Raw genomic sequence first — 19,247 nt, 5'->3', positions numbered from 1 at the left:
GGCTTTATCAAACATATTTAAAGAATATATTTGAATTGAAAATTTTAATTAATACGTTCAAAGCAATAAATTACCCAGAAGATGTCACTGAATTTCCATTACTTCGCTTCGATTCCTGGGTCTTTTGAGGAGTGTAAAAATAAAATAAAATATAATAATAATAATAATAATAATAATAATAATAATAATAATAAAAACTTTCCTTGTTTATCCCATTGATCACCATAAAGCGCATCTTCTGTTCAACATATATAAAATCTTGTAATTTAGTTTTCCATAGGCTAAAAAAGACAATGACTACTATATTAAGTGAATTATGTCGGAATAATCCTGGAATGATGGCGAAACAGGACGGAACAAAAGTGCCTGAAACATTCCAAGAACAGGGTTAGTTACCACAAAATTTATATGGTCTGAGATCAAACATGCACTCAACAACTGATATTGCTTGGATATTTCTGAACTGAGACTATATAAAGCACATAACTCAACCTTAATGGATTGGAACCACATGAACTTCCTCCCACCAGAAAGTGAACCCCGGTTTAAAATACCAAAAGAATGGATTTAAAAAACAACTTAGCCAAAAGGGAGGGTACGTATGACACAAAATTAAGAGCATTAACAAAAACTGGCGTATTCTTCGAGATTTATTAGAATCTGTATGATCGACAATAATATAATTTACATTCATTTCATACAAAGTTCATTTTTAAAAAATTATGCAATTCAAGAAATGCATTATGCATTACTATACAGGGTGGCCGAAAAGTAGGTATACACCCCTGTATTGATCAAGTATAACATTCTATTTATGGGTTTATTTGCTTCGGCTGTTCCGAGCTTAAGGTGTAAGACAAATAGCATTAAGAACTAAGTTTACCTGATGGATAACAATACTGTGTACCAAGTTTTGGGCCACCCTGTACAATACATACTGTATAGTACATATCTCCTTTGCTCTTGATTTTATGAGAGCATTTCAGTTTTAAGAAAGAAAAAAAAAAAAGTATTCCACTAAATCTTATGTTCACTGTCACACAAATGTAACTGCATAAAGAAATTACATTAACAGTGATATCTTCTTTCGTTTGGAAAGCCTGTAGAATGGATTGATTACACCAGAAACTGGTGATGGTTTCAAAACCCCTTGCGCCGGCATCTTTGAAGCATCAAAAGGTATGGATGGACTTTTACTCACAGACTCACTATAGGCTCTTGGATCTGAAATTTAAAGGATACAAATAATGTTTACTGTAATAGATTCCAAAATAAATAAATAGTATTTCTACATATCATATACAAAGAAAAGAAAACATATGAACAGGCTTAAAACCAAGTTCAAATTTCTTGGTATAAAGTGAATATATTTTTTCCTAGCCTTTAATTTATTAAAACTAATTATGCATGAAAAGATCTCCCATCATACAAATGTACTACGAATCAAATTTTACGAGAAGCAAATCAAACATGTGAAAGATTCATCGGCAGTTTTCCATAATGTAATAAGTATTTCTTAATTTGTTATTTCTGTAAGTTCCTTCAGGAAACTGTAAATGATTCCGAGAAGTGAATATATCAAAGGTGAGTGGTGGTACAAAAAACATAAGTATTAACTAATCTTCAAGAATGTAATTAGACCAATGTAATGCATAATACAGATATTGCTCAATAGCTTGCAGCAATGCAAGTCGTGGGGTGTAGGATTAAAATATGAATTATGTACTCAGAATGTTCTTTGCGCAATACTATCTTTTGAACATATTACAGAACTGATTGTTAAATGACACGCTTTCTTTAGGAGAAATCTAAAATTATTATAAAGGTAACCAAGAAAGTTCTCCCGCTTTTTCAACCACCACCTTCGAACATCGATACGTCACCTAAGACTTACATGGAAGATCAAAAACTGTCCCCATCAGCATCGATGACCTCCTACCAACGTTGTGGAAGGCAATAGATACCATCGCGTAAAACTTGGTGCGCCGTGAAGCGAAGAAAGTATCAAGTGCATTTTGCACAACGATTTAAACTGCCTCCTTTAAGGTGATTGTCCAAGGAATGGAACAAGTGATAATCGGACGGCGAAATGTCCGAGGAGTATGGCGGATACAATAGTGTTTCCCATCCAAGGCGTAGAATGGTGTTCTGAGTCATCCTAGCCACGTGACGCTTAGCGTTGTCCTGTAACAGCAGGACCCCTTTGCGATACAGAAGTACTGGCTCCAGGGTTTTAGTTTTTCTTGAACACGGCACAACTGCTGACATCACACAGCTGCATTGATGCTCTGACCAGCTGGTAGCAGTTCCCGATGCACGATGCCGCGAGCAGTCCACCAAACCCACATGAGGACCTCCTCCTGGTGCAGTGCTGGTTTCGGCTGATTTGGAACCGGTTCATGGGATGCTAACCAATGACGGCGCCCTGAAGCTTCGTACATTATTTACTTCTCATTAGTCAACATCTATCCAGAAATGGCTCCTTCCTCAGTCGAGACAGCAAAGAAACACAGGTCTCTGCTCGTGTTGCCTTATGGCTCGGAGTCAAATCATGTGGGACCCATCGACCCAACTTGTAGTCTTCCCAAATTAATGGAGGTGCTGCCGAATGGTTTCTCCATTCACACAGAATTGTAGCCCCAGTTCCTCATTTGTCTGACCACTGTTCGCCTCAATTGTTGCCTGAAGATCATTTTGTACATGGTCTTCCAGCACGTGGTGTGTCTTCGAGTGTTTCGTCACCGTCCTTAAACTTGTTAAATCACTGTTGCTCTGTCCGCGTAGTCACGACACCCTCATGAAAGGCTTGGCATATATTCTGCCCCGCTGTAGTGGCGTTTGATCCCAGTTTGAACTCGTACAGCACACACGCCCTTATGACGCTCTATGGAGGTCCTATGCTCACTCTATCCTCACGCAAGTTCACAGTGTAACTGAACTGCTACAACCAGATAGTATGTTGGTCATACCAACACCAACAACTGACCTTTGCCTTATCTCCATTTGCATTCAACTCACGGTGTGAGATCCAATTGAACACAGACCTCCACAAAAAGCGACGGAACTTTCTTGGTTAACTTTATAGTTATTTCTTATCCTCGTTTCTGAAACATAACACCGTCAGCAATTCAAGCCATACCTGTTTTGGGCACACGCGCGAGATTATGAAAAAATATTAAATCTTTGAGTTTTACGTCCTATGGTTATGCCGGTCAGGCTAAAGAATTCCTGATGAGAAACGAATGAAATAGTGGAACGAAAAAAGAGGAGGAAACGGGAGATCCCTAAGGAAAACCACGTATACGGTGTTTGTTCACCAGAAAGTTCACTTGGCGTGAGCTGGGGTCGAACCAGAGATCCCGTGCATCATAGGTGAACGCTCTACGACTGAGCCACCGCGGCCCTGTGCACGAGATTATGTTGATATATCAGGTGTCCCACGAGTAGTGACCCATGTGGTGCAATGGTGTTTTTCCTTTTTTCAGCTGGCAACACTACAAGATGGCGGCTCTCCTGACGCTTGAGAAATGTGTCCAATGCTTTCGCCTATGTTCTGAGGTACACAACGTTTGGAAGTTCAGCGATGAATGAAGGAGCTGTACGGTGATCCTGTGCTAGTGGAAGACAAGGGTAAACACAGTGTAATTGACGCCGAGGCCGGATAGGTCCGTCAACAATCCTGCAAAAATGCGACTCGGATACAGGCGGAACTTTCGAGGTTACCGCAGAAGTCGAAATCGATTCGACGGTTGTACCGCACTCTGAATATCCCGAAATCATTGGTTGCAAGGATTCTCAAGGATCTAAAACTGCGTACATATCATCCTCGTCTGCTGCACGCACTCAATAAGGACGATCCCGATCGCCGTATCGAATTTGCTTAGTGGTACCTGTGGACGGTGAAGGAAAATCTCGACTTCGAGAACCACATAACCTGGATGGACGAGGCAAAGTTCCATTTGTCAAGCCCAGTGACAACTGACGGCGCAAATTACCAAGGAATTCAACATCATTCCCGTTCAGTACCGAGATGCGTGCAGAAATGTGCGTCTCCGGATGCAGGTATGCATCGATTTAATGGCCGCCAGGTGGATCTCCAAATGGAGAATAGGGATTAAATACTGCAAAGCATTTGATTTTTACATCATTCCTCTGTACCTACAATTTTGTTTCAAGCCATTCTTGTTTATAATAAAAATGTACTGATCACTCAAAAGGTGGGTCATTACTTCTGGTACATTTTATAATGACACATCTAAAACTGCAAATAAAATAACATTAGCATGGTTTATTTTCATGTTTTGTAAATATCTACAAGTTATCACAAAATCAATGTACCCTGTTGATTTTGGAAAATCGTACTTAACTTCTCGCGATAGTTGGCAAAAGGGCATTTTTTAAGCTACCTTTTTGTATCCAAATGGATACCTAGGCCCGGCACTTGGATACCCAGGCCCAGGAGTTTGGATACCCAGTGAACTTCATAAATATTTAAATTACTGGAAGAGTACTTAACAATAAATTACTTGAATTACTGTAAATTTAAAATTACTTCAATATACTTTGGTTTTGTGACTATATGTATTAGCTTGTATTCTGTGGATAGGTTAAAATTTGAGAGCTTCATTCTTGAAATTTCTCCTTCCTTCGTTTCGCGTAGTCATTTATCTATCTCGAGATACTAGCACTTTCATTCTACTCTAATACAGAGGAAGTTAATAGATAGATTAAAGAGGTAGAAAGGTTGAAGCCAAACTCTCACATGAGTATCGGTCCAAATATATATACCTTTCAAATAGTCTCTGAGAGAAAATAACAGAAGAAAACAACTTTCCTGTTTGGATATTTAATTTTTATGAAATGGAATTTTTACTTATCCTTAGCTTACAATACTGTTTTGCTTTGTTACAATTGCTTTGTTACTGTTTTGCTTTGTGAGCTAATTAAGGCTCACTATTTCTGATAAAATATTGAGAAAAGAACATATACAACACTTTTGGGGAACACTGTGTGTTAGGACAATAGCCACTTACATAAAAAAAAAAAAAAAAGCGATATGTAGATTAACAAGGAGCTGCTGATTCAGAGTGTCGGTGCCGATGGTTTTTAGTGAAAATCTCTCATGCCGAATGATTAATGTAGCTACGTAAAGTCAAAGCCAGGATTGTCGTCTGTCGTCTAAAAGGTAGGCCCGCGTATTAGAACATATTTGAGGCTAAGCTAACCTGTCTATTAAAGAGGAGGTTATTGTAAATAGGAAGGAACTAGAGCGACAGAATTAGGATTGTATGTTTTCTGGCGACAATTGAATATCGAGTTTCCTAGAATACATTTCCGTTTTATTGAGAAGAAGCGATCACGGACGACTTTTCCTTTAAAGTCAGATTGTATTTTATTCTTTACCATAACGTGATATTTTCATACATCCTACCATCACACCGATCTACTACGCACTATATTGTTGATATTCATTTGATGTGACGCATATTAAGTTATAAACTTTCATAAAACAACTTTTGATTTTTTGCTTAGGTTGGCTTATATTGAGTACATTGACTATGCATACATAATTTTGAAGTTGTTATTTTAGAGGCCTGTTGAGACTAGCTTTCAGCTATTCCTGAGCTACGCTTGTGCATTCGTAATATGGTTCTTTTTCCAGAGATTCCCAATTCTCATTATCGCCCAATTCCAGTCTGCTCAAAGATTGTTCAGCAGACCTAACCTGTTTTATCCTGGCCTAACATTTCCTGGCAACCAAACATTTCATGTCTTTTATGCGCAATATCGGTAATTGAGATTTGTTCAGGAAAATTTTATGACATAATAAATAGTGGCACAAACTTGTAAGACAGTGGGATTGTCTATTAAGTATAAAGCGCTACTTTTAATGATTTTTGAACCAATTTGTTGCAGTTAGCTTCAGTGGCGGATTTACGCCGGCGGGGAAGGGGCTGACCTCCTCCAAAATTTTGGGATTTCTATAGAAAACGAATTGTTACTTATTACCTTTGTTACTTATTACCTTCAAGTACCTCTCTTAAAATTTTAGGATTCCTAAACACGAAGTATTCCAAAGAGAAGCCCCTACTAAAATATTTTTCTCAATTTGTCGCTGATTACCTTTGTGCACCTCCCTTTTTTCCTTATTTCCAGATATTAGAACCTCTAATACTCAGATTATAATCACTGGGTATTTTTCCGTTTTTTCTTCAGCGCAAGTTTTCTTAAATATTGCCAGAAATGTTTCTTTTTCTTTGGTAATTTTACGATCAGTGAGATGCTACAAAATGGCGACAGTTAAATTGTTAAAAAGAATCCCTTATGTCACAAAGCATAACAAATTGTAAACCTTTTTCATGCTCTGTAGCGTTACATAATGAACAGTCCTAATAGTATCTAATGCTGAAATCTCTAATACACCGCATGCATTCTATTTTTATAGGAAAAGTTTGGCTACATGCAATGCTCCTGCATTGATGGCGATGTGTTGAATTGGAAATGAAACGGTTAGCAGAAGTCTGACGAATACGTCATTTTATATGTCATTATTTCAAACGTGTACATTATACAAAAATGTGCTTTAAAAACTCTGTACGGTTGAATTTTATTATTATTGTCAAGGGCCCTTTTGTGCCTGGATACCCAGTAGTGATTTCTTAAAAAATGCACTGGTTGGCAATCGCATGGAGGTGAATTCAACCAACAGCATTCTAGCCGGAGACCAATTCGCATACCAGCGTGGGAAGGCTGATCGCAAAGTTCGAGGAGATAGATAGGCACTGCAGTAGATAAGAGGCACGCAGAGTGATGAAAAAGTGCTATAGAAGACTAAGCTAATAATGACCCTAAGTTGCGTCGAGGCCTCTAAAATTAAGAATTAGGCATTATTCTGCTGAGAACGGTCTACGGTATTATAAGACTAACAAGCACTATCACATTCTCATTGTGAAAAAGTGTCACCTATCCTAACAGAGTTCATTGTATTAACTGAATGAGAACAATTCGAACCGCTGCATGCACTATATTGAAAAGGCTTGTTTGAATGGATCACTAATGCATCAAATTTTTTCGAAGGTATCTTATTCATTGATGAGGTATGCTTCACTGTAGTAGGTAAGGTAAACCCAACTGACAGAGTTCACGCGTAAAATAAGGAAATCCGCTCTGTATTTGAGTGTCAGGATTCTTAAGGCACGTCGTAGTCACGCCGAATATCTGGGCACCAGTGCGGGAGACTGGATGTCGTCTGAGATTCTAATATGCAACAAACATGAACACGCAACACGTGGTTGGAGGAATCCTCTTCCCAGATGCAGTGAGACTTTTGAGACATCCTGTATTACACTAAAACTCCATTTACATATATGCTCAAACTTTTCTTAATATGGTAAACGTAAACTCAATTTTCATTACTCCACTGGGGATAACTTACAATATTTTGACTGAATAATGAGAACTTCCCTTTAAGCAACAGAGACAATATTTAAGGAAATTTTTCTCTTCTGTTTCGATGAAATTGAGTTAATACAAATAATGCGACTGTTTTAGATTTTCTTAATGCCAAAGGAGATTACATTTTCTTAAAAAAAGTAAATCATTCGTATCTACATCGTCGAAAAACAGCACGTGCTTTACAGATATTTTAATATATACTTACCTTAAGTCTTACGGACCTTCCTTTAACATATATTAGAAGTTACGGACAAATTCTGGAGCACCCGATTGTTTGAAGGCCCTGATTTTAAGTTAACAGTCTTACTATAGTATATGTTTGCAGTGTTGGATAGTTTACAGTCAGATTGGATAGTTTGCTTGATTGAAAATACAATACTATATTATTCCTCTTCCTTTCGTCATGCCATTGTGGATATTAGCCACTACAAACTTAGTGTTACAACTTACGGACAATCGGCTCCATCAGGCCGATATTCCCCCATTTTATCCGTTCACACGAGGGACGAGTGTACTTATTTACCATAATGAATGCCCTTTAGATCTTGTACGAACTATACTTATCAAAAACATGTAATGTCAATGTCATTTATCTAATTTACATTTAAAGTAAATTATTCTTTTTATCAGAGTATATCAATAATAATTATGAGAAAATAAATGAAGTCACCAGTCACCTTCATTTCAAGAAAACAAATCAGTTAACTGATTACATTACCTGAATATTTTTTCTAGTGTACAACTCGAAACAAACTAAAAATTAATTCAAGGTATTTTCTGCTTGTAAAGTGTTTACTTCACAAGAAATAGAACATTAATCTACTACTACTACTGCCAACCTCGAAAAACCACGTACACGAAAAATAAGCTACACATTTTAACAGAAAAAGAAATAAACTGAAAATAAATGGACTACCTTGAAATGAGTTTCTCGACAAGGCAAAATTTACTTTCTTCACCTGTGGAGCCGAAAGAGATCCTAAATTATTTACTAAGGCCTGAAATAACAAACAAACAAACATAAAAAGTATGAGAGAGAGAGAAAAAAAAATGAAATTCGATAAACATTTTCGACGACATCCAATTAGTGTTAATGTTTCTACTGTGAATACATTTTCAAACGACATATTTAGTAATAATATGCATGCCATCTTCAATCTGATTCACCAACGTCAGATATGACTGAAGAAACTATGACGAACTGAACACCCTTCCCAAGCATATTAATAAAAATATAATATAATTTCTCAACCCCAATTTCATAATGACTTATAGAATCCTGGGAAAGCTACACATATTTATTACTATTTTTAACACCGCAACTGTTCATTGACCATTGGTAAGACAATTACGATTTTCAATGATAATTCAAATAATAAACAAAAATAAGTTTCCAGTATAATTTTAAAAAAAAAATACCTCACCAGAATAATTATATGGCTGCACTAAACGCCAGACCATTGTAAAAAACTCCGGATTTATTTTTAACCCATTCTATTCAGATTAGAATAATAAAAGGGAAACTACGGTCGGCAATGGAAACCAGATCCATATATTTTCTTTCCTAATTAAATTAGCTGCTACGATTAGAATATATTTTTTTCTGTCGCTCGCTCCATTGGCATGTACATGGATGGCAAAAAAACGTAATTCCTTGATATTCTATTGGTATCCTACAAACTAACTAACTAACTAACTCTATGGCCTATGGAACCCGGAGGTTCAGTGCCGCGTTCACAAAAGCTCTCCACTGACTTCTATCCTTAGCTAATTGGATCCAGTTTCTACTTTGTATTCCTATCTCTGCGAGATCCATCTTAATATTATCCTCCCATCTGCGCCTAGGTCTTCCTAATGGTCGTTTTCCTATGGGTCTACCAGTCAAGACTTTGAAAGCGTTTCTACTTTCTTCCATTCTAGCTACATGACCTGCCCACCTAAGCCTCCTAGACTTGACGACCCTAACAATGTTGGGTAAACCGTATAAACTATGTAGTTCCTCGTTATGAAGCTTCCGCCATTCCCCATTCTCGTTCCTCTTGGGTCCGAATATTCTTCTCAGGATCCTGTTCTCAAATACTTTCAGTCTATGTTCTTCCCTCAGAGTAAGCGACCATGTTTCGCAACCATACAGAACAACAGGCATGATTATCGTTTTATATATTTTAAGCTTCAAATTCCTCGACAGAATTCGCGACGACAAGAGATTTTGAACCGAATAGTAACACGAATTCCCTGCTTTTAGTCGACATTTAATTTCTTCGTGGATATGATTTTCGTCTGTTAATATTGATCCTAAATATTTGAAAGTATCCACTTTATCAAAAGTATTATTTAATATTTTAACGCCTCCACAATTTGCCGTATTACGGTCCCGACGCACTTCCATGTATTTAGTTTTCTCTGCATTTACTTCTAAACCCATGTCCCTGCAAGCGTTTAATAATATCTCTGCATTTATTTCTACTGTTCTCCTATCATCCCCTATCAAATTTACATCATCAGCATATGCCATAACCTGGTGAATGCCGTTCAACTCTAGGCCCTGGTTGCTATCTTTGATTTTCCTTATGGCGTATTCCAGCACAAAGTTAAATAATAATGGCGACAACGCATCTCCTTGTTTCAGGCCATTTTCGACGTGAAAGCTCGTGGACAAAAATTTTCCTACCCGGACTTTACTTTGGGATTCACTTAAACATATCTTAATTAATCTAATTAGCTTTCTCGGTATTCCAAGCTCTGTAAGAACGTTGTATAATGTTTCTCTCCTAACCGAGTCGTACGCCTTTCTAAAATCAATAAATAGTTGATGTACCGGGGTATTGTATTCCCACTTCTTTTCCTACAAAAGTACTACTTGTATTGGTATCCTACAAAAGTACTATTAAACATAATTTTACGTATCAGCTTGTCTAAAAAGTATTGAGCTTTTTGCACACGAGATGGCGTTAATGTATCAAATCTCATGGTATATAAGTCGTAGCAGGTTAGTCCTAACGTTATTTGACAGGTGAAAATTGAAGGTAGTAAATGCACAAAAAGTGTTGGGATTGTTATAAACAAAAGGTATTCCGCCGTGAAGATGAACGAATTTTCCGCAAAAGTGTGCTACATTTTACACTTTTATTTCGATAAAGGCGCAAATATTGCGCAGATCCATGAAGAAATTTGTACTGTCAATGGGCAAGATACATAATCAAAAGTAACAGCCAAAAGTTGGTTCTTGTTCTGGAAATTTTGATGTTCAAGATGTTTCTTGAAGTGGGCGCCCAATCACTGAAAACGTTTATGATATTTGGCAAAACTCGAGCAAGACCGGTATGTAAGCAGCCATGACATTATCAATGGCCTCAACATGTACCGGCATCACCAAATAGTGTTAAAACGCTTGGTAAAATGGCTACAATAAGAAATTCCAAATTTAGGTAACAGATAATCTGAATCAAAAAAAAATTTACTCAATCGAATTTCTACTGAAACGCACGAATTCGAGCTATTCCTGAAGGGTTGATAATCTACAACAATGTGTGAGAAAGATCATGGTCGAAGGGTCGAAAGATCATGGACAATGCGCAAGAAGCTTCACAGCCTTTCGCAATTTCCACACTGACGTCCAGGAAGGTTATGCTGTGCATTAGATGATTGCAACGGAATCGAACAACATAAGCTGTTGCCGCCGGGCAGAACGATTGACTCGGATTTGTATTGTCGAGTGCACCTAGTGCACCTAGCAATTCAACAGAAGCGGCTGGAACTGGTCAACAGAAATGTCGTATACTACGCTGACAATGCCATCTTTAACGACCCTTTAAAAATTGAGAAAATTCGACTGAGAAGTTTTAATACATCCATTACATAGCCTTGGCCTTGCACCATCAGGCTATCACTTGTTTGGTCTCTGCAGAACTCCATGAATTGTATTGTTAGTTTCAAAAGAGGCTTGTGAAAACCATGTGCAGCTATTTTTCATCAAAAACCATGGAAGTTCTGTAGTGACGGATTATAGGTTGTCGGAAAAATGGCAGGTGATCAAACAAAACAGTGTATATGTGGTTTCATACTGTTATTTTAAAATATCAATAAATGTATTCTCAATTTTGAATTCCAAAGCCTCAATACTTTTTAAACAACCTGATATCTCCAATATTTATTTTCCTTAAATAATCTAGCTACAAGGATTATCATAATTCGGATGTCTGTGCGCATTTCTATATTTTGTGCACCACCTTTTTTTTAAAAAAAAAATCTAATGACAACAATTAGCCGCTGGAGTTGACGGAAGGAATTCCATATATCAAAGTATCAAAAATAGAATTTAAAAAAACACGCACAGGCTAAAAAAATAACCAGAAAACAAATAATAAGCTAACTAAAAGTAGTAATAAAAAGCAAATACGAAACAAAAGCCTCATAGAACGTTGTCTATTTTACTGCCACAAATAAAAGCAAGAATACTACTACTAAAGACTTGTTAGTCCTGGATGTCTGACTAAGGTTTTAGGCAGTCCTACACGTTCTCGGAAGCTTCTGCAAGTATGTCCCGAATATTCAGCAGGACGACCCAATATTCACAATAGGAATGGCTATTATCACGCACTAAATAGAAATGTATGTGATAAATGTCCGATACAGCAAGTGCATCAGGATCACTTCATCTCGGCGACCAGTACGAGATGACGTTTGCCAGTTGCCCAAAATAGACTTTATGCAATGGATCTTATTTTCGTTGGCCTAGTTCCAATCTCCTTGCCAGTAAGAGAGCACTAGTTAGACAAAATAGCCACAGAAACCGGAAAATGGAAGAGAGTGCTTCAGTGCAACATCTACCAATGCGGCGATCCTGACTACTGTGACACCACGCTCATTTGCTCGAATGTCGACATGCCCCGTACCCGGCAGGCAACAACCAAAAACTCTGTTGCTGTAAATGATGGCATCTCACAAGAATGTATTGCACAAAGGTGTATTTATTTAAGATATTTGCAAACTTCTACTATTGTTATGCGAGTCATATCAGATAAGCATACGATATAAATAAGCTGAAGCGCATGGTCGAGGGTAAGCTTAACTACTGATATACAGCAATGAATACGGAACAAAGACAATGAAAACTCAATTATGGCCTGTCCTCGTACATGACGAAAGCACAGCCAACATAATTCTGATTTTCTGAACAGCCTATATACATTAAAATCGTGGTATTGACATAGCAACGTTACAAACTTTTTCAAGGATTCTTGAGTAGTTGTGTGTTGTTGATCTCCGGCAGTAACCGGAGATTAGCATTGGATGAGCCAACAACCATGGTGAAACAGCACTTATATGTAGCACACAAAGAGAGGGCCAGAAAAATTCGTTGTCCGTGATGGGCCTCTCTTAAGTAGAAGCATTTCGTGTAGGCCGAGAACAAGCTACATAAAGGTCGTAAATTTGACTACGGCAGAGAGAAAAGTTGCAAGGGGGTTAGAAATACAACGCACACGGACTGCAAAATTTTGAAGAGGTCTATCACGACGGTAGGCCAATTATGATTCGTTACTTCAACATGAAGGCTTGTACCGGGGTTAATACGGAAAGCACTAATAGCTAGCCGAATGCTTAGGTAAACACAGAATCAAGTTGCTTCAGCAAAGAAGAATGAGCACAAGATAAGCAATGCAACTATAGTCTAACCTGGACCGGATTATACTGAAGCTCCTCAGTGGCTAAGCGGTTAGCGTACGCGCCTTTGGCGTGGGAGACCCGGGTTCGATTCCCGGCGGGAGCTCATGTGGTTCGGATTCCACGTTAATCAGTAGGTCCACGTCTCATATAGCCTCGCTGCTGAAAGGGACGCTAAACTAAAATCAACTCAACTAAACTCACCGGATTATACTGATATAATCTCAGCAGAATATGAGCACCCCGGGTGCAGTGAAGAGAACACAAAGTAAATTCAGAGTTCGGAGACAAGAATACTTAAGATCATGAATATGTCATACCCACGTTAAGCAGCGATCAAAAGTCAACGTCAGAAATCGGGCTCTACGAACAAATGAAAAACGAACGTTACCTGCCTACACATCTGGATCAAAAAGACAAGTTCCTTGATAGCAGAGGTACATATTTAGCTTTCTCAGCAGAAAACCGAAAGTTTGTCTCCAAAACCCAACTAGCTGATAGAGGTTACCAAGGACAATCCACCGCCAAACTGTAAAGAGTTCGACTACCGGGACGTCACGTAATCTTACCAAATTCAGCGCTTCGAAAATTTAATTACATATCTAGCCCGGGCACGAAGAATGTGAAACTGCTGAAGATTCTCGGCACTTGATGCTGATTAAGAGTGGCGAAAGCGGGTTGACGAGCCAGAATAATTTCACAAATTTCCGAAGATGATCATGTAACTTGTGAACTGTCGCCTCCACATCCTGAAATGGAACTATGAGAATCGTCGATTGTTGTCCTCTTACAGATCTACGGCAGGACATATGGACAAACTTTCAGAAGGATTAAAAAAGCTGAACTCACGAAATCTGGCCAATCAGATGCTTCAAATTGAAGCACGAAAGATGAGATAGAGTAGTAACACGCAGACATCTAGTTATTGCAGGAAAATAACCACTATTACAGAGATATGTATGCACTCTCTATGTCAAGGAAAATGCAAAAGAAGCACTGTACAGAATGAGGTCAACACAATAGGTTCTGACTCCAGTACAAAAATGAGTAGGACTACTACTATTAAGGACAATCATCCCACTCTCTCAAAATATTCAGGTACTTAATGCCACGGAAGTAATTTCGAATGGAGCCTCATAAACAACGGTACGCATGTTAATCAATCAAAAAATGAAAGGCTCTCAGTACACCGATATCTACACCGCCTGCAACGCGATCATTACAGTGTTTAATCACACCAATATACTGTGTAAGATAAAACTAAACTGCCTGTAAGTCGTCAGACCAGTTATTTTGATTGCTGAAGCTGTTAATGATCCATTGAATAAGCGCCATATTTTGAAAGATAACATGTAACCAAAATCTTGTCTCGTGAGCCAATTATCGACCACTTCCATCAGTTCATTCGCCCTTCACCAAATCAGATTTCAGTGAAATCGATGGTGGCTTGCAAACTGACAGCTCTCAGCTTCCTCTGGGAGAAGATACGGTCGTTAAGTTTCATTCCAACAATGTATGGCAGGTGACGATGAGCTAGTGTTACCTTATGACCACCAATACAAACACATGGAGTTTTGAGCTGTGTGCTGAACGAGGTAATGACGGGTTTTGGTTCTATGGTTTTGAATTCTGTTTGGGTGGAAACGTTAGCAGACTGGATTGGAACACATTTCCAGGAAGTAGTTACCTGTAATACAGAGTGAGATGGGAACGTTATCCTTATTACGACGTTTCGCATCACTAGCGGGTATGTTATCAACAGCTTAGTAAAAATAAAAACTTTAATTATTTAGGCACCTGTTAGGACAATGGATCTTCCGAATTGCAGATAACTAGAGACACGATTTTTTGGTGACACGCGAAAACGCAAAATGTATCAGTTTTGTATGAAAATGTTGTGTACCTAAAATAGATATTTTTTTCACTATTTGTTAGGCCATATAACGCTCGCGATTAAACGCGAAATTTGCAACAAGTCTCGATATTCCACGAAATTTACGAAAAGGTGACATTTTTCGACGCTTTTGCGATTTATTCATTATTATTTGGCAATTACTAGCAACGTGATGAAAAATCCCATTTTTGAGAAAATAGACCACTATGAAGTTTTGAAATTTTACATGCAGTTGCAAAATGAATTTCAAACGGTATCTACTGGTGAAGTAAATAGTGTGGAAGGAATGTTGCGAGGTATGTTTGATGAGCATTCAGAAATCGCTAGAAAGTGTCTTCAACTAATGTACATATCAGTTTCGAATGTTGATGTGGCTCTTCTTACAATGACTACTTACCGACAAAAGAACAAATTTAACACTAGAAAATGTTGAAACAATGCTTACGTGCTATTTGCATATGTAAACTGTGAACCTTAAAGTTATTTTTTTCTATTAATGTTCTCTCTGGGTGTTTTTTTTTCTTCCCCTAAATGATACTTTTATTCAATGAGGATGCTCAGTGTTCTTTTTTAAAAACTCAAATATTGTTTAATATAGTCATGCATGAGCTCATGTCATGATGACTGATGAGTGAAATTAAGGTGAAATAAAAGGTACCTAATTGTGATTGCTAAGGAAAATAGTGTTCTTACATTGAATTTTTATTCACCGATTTTACCCCACTTGACACATATTTTTTTAACGAAATTACGAATTTTTATTTACCACAAAGTCGTGTCTCTACAGATAAGGAATTTAAATAAATGTGGGTTGGACTTAAGAAGCATGTTTCGGCGCCATCTTGTTGAAAGGGTTCTTGTGGGCAGAAAGGGTTATTTATTCTGGTTGAGACGATTGTCCACCTCTTAAACTATATTCGTTGATGAATTGAATTTATTGTTAGTTATAGAATTAAATGTTATAATGTTTACGTATATTTCAATTTCGTCACGTCACACACATTCTAGACATATCATGGGAGGAAACATGTCTCAACTTGCTTATCCATGCAATAAGCCTATTGCTGTGATTATCCTGAGTATAATGATAATACATTATCAATATGATCCTAAGTAATGTATTGTTAATATAGTCATAAGAATTGAATCAGAATTAGGGAAATGATGATTACAAATAATTGGTGCGAATCGATTACAAAATCCTTTACTTAATATTATCAATAACTGATTAGCATTGAGTAAAAAATTCGAATTGGCTACCTTTAAAAAAAAATCGATCAATCAATAAAATGGTATAAACACGATCTCACTTGCTATCCATAATTCGTGTTGAAATTTTGATTGGGTACATGTCAGGAACTTATACTTTATATGAATGAAATATAGTTATTACTATTGTTTCCTTGAAGGATGCCCGATTCTAGGTACCATACATAATATATATAAAGATGGTCCCCGTTGTTGGTCAGTGCATATATTTATTTCTTTTATTTTATTTTCATATATCATCATGTTAGATAGATTCTCATCTTCATTAGATTAGATAGCTATGATGTGTAGGCTAAGTTGAATATTTTGTTATTAGGTTAACTTAGGTGTAATATGCTTATAATATATGATCCAATGTATTCATAAAAATATTAACTATAGACTCGATGTTAAAACATGGGTCCATAAAAGAAAAATGTTCAAATAGGAAGGAATAAGCCTTCATTATCGAAATAGATAATTTCATTATTTGAGAGAAAATGTAAATGTTTCTGTTTTGACAAAATAATGATCTGAATATATGTCTGTTTAGATTTAATAAATTCAGGAAAAAAATGGAACAACAAATGATAATAATTCAGATAGCATTCGCTTTGATGTTATGAGTCTAAATACTGAATAAAATGAAAATATATCAACGAATTGAGATGATAATATATATATGAACGAAAAGTACGAAGACCTGACATGTCATCCCATGCTTAACTTGTGAGTGCATACAAATCAGAGATCGTGTTAAATACGATCAGGGTCGAATCCAGGATTGTCTGAAGAGGGGTACACCAATGACTACCAAAATTACCAATCATACTGACTCTTCAAAGTGACACGTGACAATATTCTTTGCCCCTGATAACACTGATGCATAGAACGGAGGAGAGTATTTCAAAGAGGGTCGCAAGTGGAATGCAGGACAAAAATGTCCTTTTCTCCTTCTGCTTTCTGTTTTCTTCTCTACTTGACAAATGTTATATTACTTTGCTTCGTAAATCCTTTTCCTTCAACCTTCAGAAAATCAACTTAACCTTATCACTATGACCTGGGGTCCACGCGGAACCCAGGCACTCTTAATTAACTGCCATTTTGTAAATATCGTAGTTCGGGTGCTCATGCCCAGTGACATCTCATATCAAAATGTTTCTAATACGCTGCAAGCTTTCACAGCATACATGACAACGAATATTTTGCTTTTTCACCTTATGTCATATGTCTGTGACCTAAGGTCCGAGCGGACCCCAGATATATTCAATGTAATATTCGCTTTGTAAATATTGATTTGTGTACGTGCTGCATGTTTGAAAGCTTCTTTATTTATCAACATATAGCAGCACATACTGCTTTTACATAATTCAACAATGCCGCTAGCTTCTCTGTTTCATCAATAGGTCTCACTGCAATCTAGACTCATATAATTTCAACATTTGACACCACTTGTTTGTTGAGTTTGTGGCTGTTCGCCACGCAGAAATCTCTCTCCTACAGTGCTCTTGAAATGATTTCATTGTTGTCTTGACTACACGTAAATGCAAAGATAGAAAAAGAATAGCCTGACTGTGTGTTGTGTTCTTTGGTTGCAAAATGTCACGACAAAAGGCTGTATCAATAGAAGAAGCTAAACGTAGACGATGTAGAATTTGGTAGCTGCGACGAATCCACCGAATATGAAGAGAGTGTAAGGGATGGATCAGAAGATTTGAACTATGAATATGATGAAGAATCTGACAGTGGTAGTGAAACTAGTGACTCGTCTCTCGACCAACCATCTACTAGTCATAAACGGGATAGACATGATAACGTTTTGAATCAAGATCATATATTTGAATCTCGGTCAGGGCGTAAGTGGACTACTAAGGAACCTAAATCAACACAAACTGTAGCCCATAATATTTTTAGACAAAAAAGAGGATTAGTAGGTGATGCGAAGAATGTTTCTAATAAACGTAGTGCTCTGAAACTGCTCATAACACCTGAAATTGTTAATCTCATTGTTTGGGAGGCAAATCGAAGAGCTAAACAAGTAATTACAAACTGGAATAAATCGAATCCTGCAAATGAAAAGAAATGGATGGAAACAGATGAAACAGAAATGTATGCTTTTATTGGAATATTGTTACTTGGTGGAGTTTACAAATTGGCTAATGAAAGTGTTGAAGAAACGTGGTCAATGGACAGTGGAAGGCCAATATTTCGTGGTACAATGTCAATGGAACGGTTCTATCATTTGCTTCGTTTCTGTCGTTTCGACAATGAAGCGACAAGAAAACAGAGACTAGAGGCTGCAGCGATGTTTGGAAAATGCTTCTGGATAACCTATCGAAGTTCAACAAGACTGGGAGTGACCTGACCGTTGATGAACAGTTGGTAACATTTCGCGGACGATGTGGGTTTAAACAATACATATCTACCAAGCCAGGAAAATACGGAATAAAAATATTCTGGTGCTGTGACGCAGAAAAATTATTTCCTTTGTCTGCAGAAGTGTGTCGGGCGACAACCTGGTGCTATAGTTGGAAGAAACAACACTTTGGATCTTGTAAAGCGATTGGTTGATTCTTGGAAAAACAAAGGACGCAACGTCACCATGGATAACTTCTTCACTAGTGCTGAGCTAGCTGAAGATCTACTAGCTGTAAATACAATGTAGTTGGAACAATTCGGCATCATCGAAAAGAAGTACCAAAAGAGCTTTTAAGAGATCCTAAACGTGAAGAGAAGTCTTCAATCTTTTGTTTCAATCGTGAACTGACCCTGGTTAGTTATGTTCCTAAGAAAGGAAAGGCAGTTGTTTTGCTCTCTTCCATGCATCACGACAAAGCGATAAATGAAGAGAAAGACAAGAAACCAGAGATTGTTATTCATTACAATGCCAAAAAATTTGGTGTAGACAACCTTGACCATTTATGTAGGTTTATTCATGTAAACGAAGATTCACCGCTGGCCTATGATATTATGGTTCAACATGCTG

The 19,247-nt window shown here is 37.4% G+C and overlaps 1 protein-coding gene across 2 annotated transcripts in view; it reads right to left on the bottom strand.

The window, feature by feature from the left end:
* Window positions 1–637: 637 nt before the first annotated feature.
* Nnp-1 (Ribosomal RNA processing protein 1 homolog Nnp-1) overlaps window positions 638–19,247 on the bottom strand; it is an 86,321-nt gene continuing 67,711 nt past the window's right edge. The window contains exons 7-8 of one of the 2 annotated variants that reach the window (XM_081728254.1): window positions 8,372–8,453; window positions 638–1,224 (exon numbers count right to left, since the gene is read on the bottom strand). In XM_081728254.1, the coding sequence (XP_081584380.1) occupies window positions 1,064–1,224; window positions 8,372–8,453 (243 nt within the window). In that variant the 3' untranslated portion in view covers window positions 638–1,063. The remainder of the gene's footprint in view (window positions 1,225–8,371; window positions 8,454–19,247) is intronic. The other variant, XM_081728255.1, reaches the window with a different exon arrangement.

The sequence above is a fragment of the Thermobia domestica genome, chromosome 10, assembly GCF_964235325.1.
Source record: "Thermobia domestica chromosome 10, izTheDome1.hap1.1, whole genome shotgun sequence".
In the NCBI taxonomy this organism is placed as follows: domain Eukaryota; kingdom Metazoa; phylum Arthropoda; class Insecta; order Zygentoma; family Lepismatidae; genus Thermobia; species Thermobia domestica.
The sequence above is the reverse complement of the archived record's forward strand: the minus strand, read 5'-3'. Positions and strand labels throughout refer to the sequence as shown.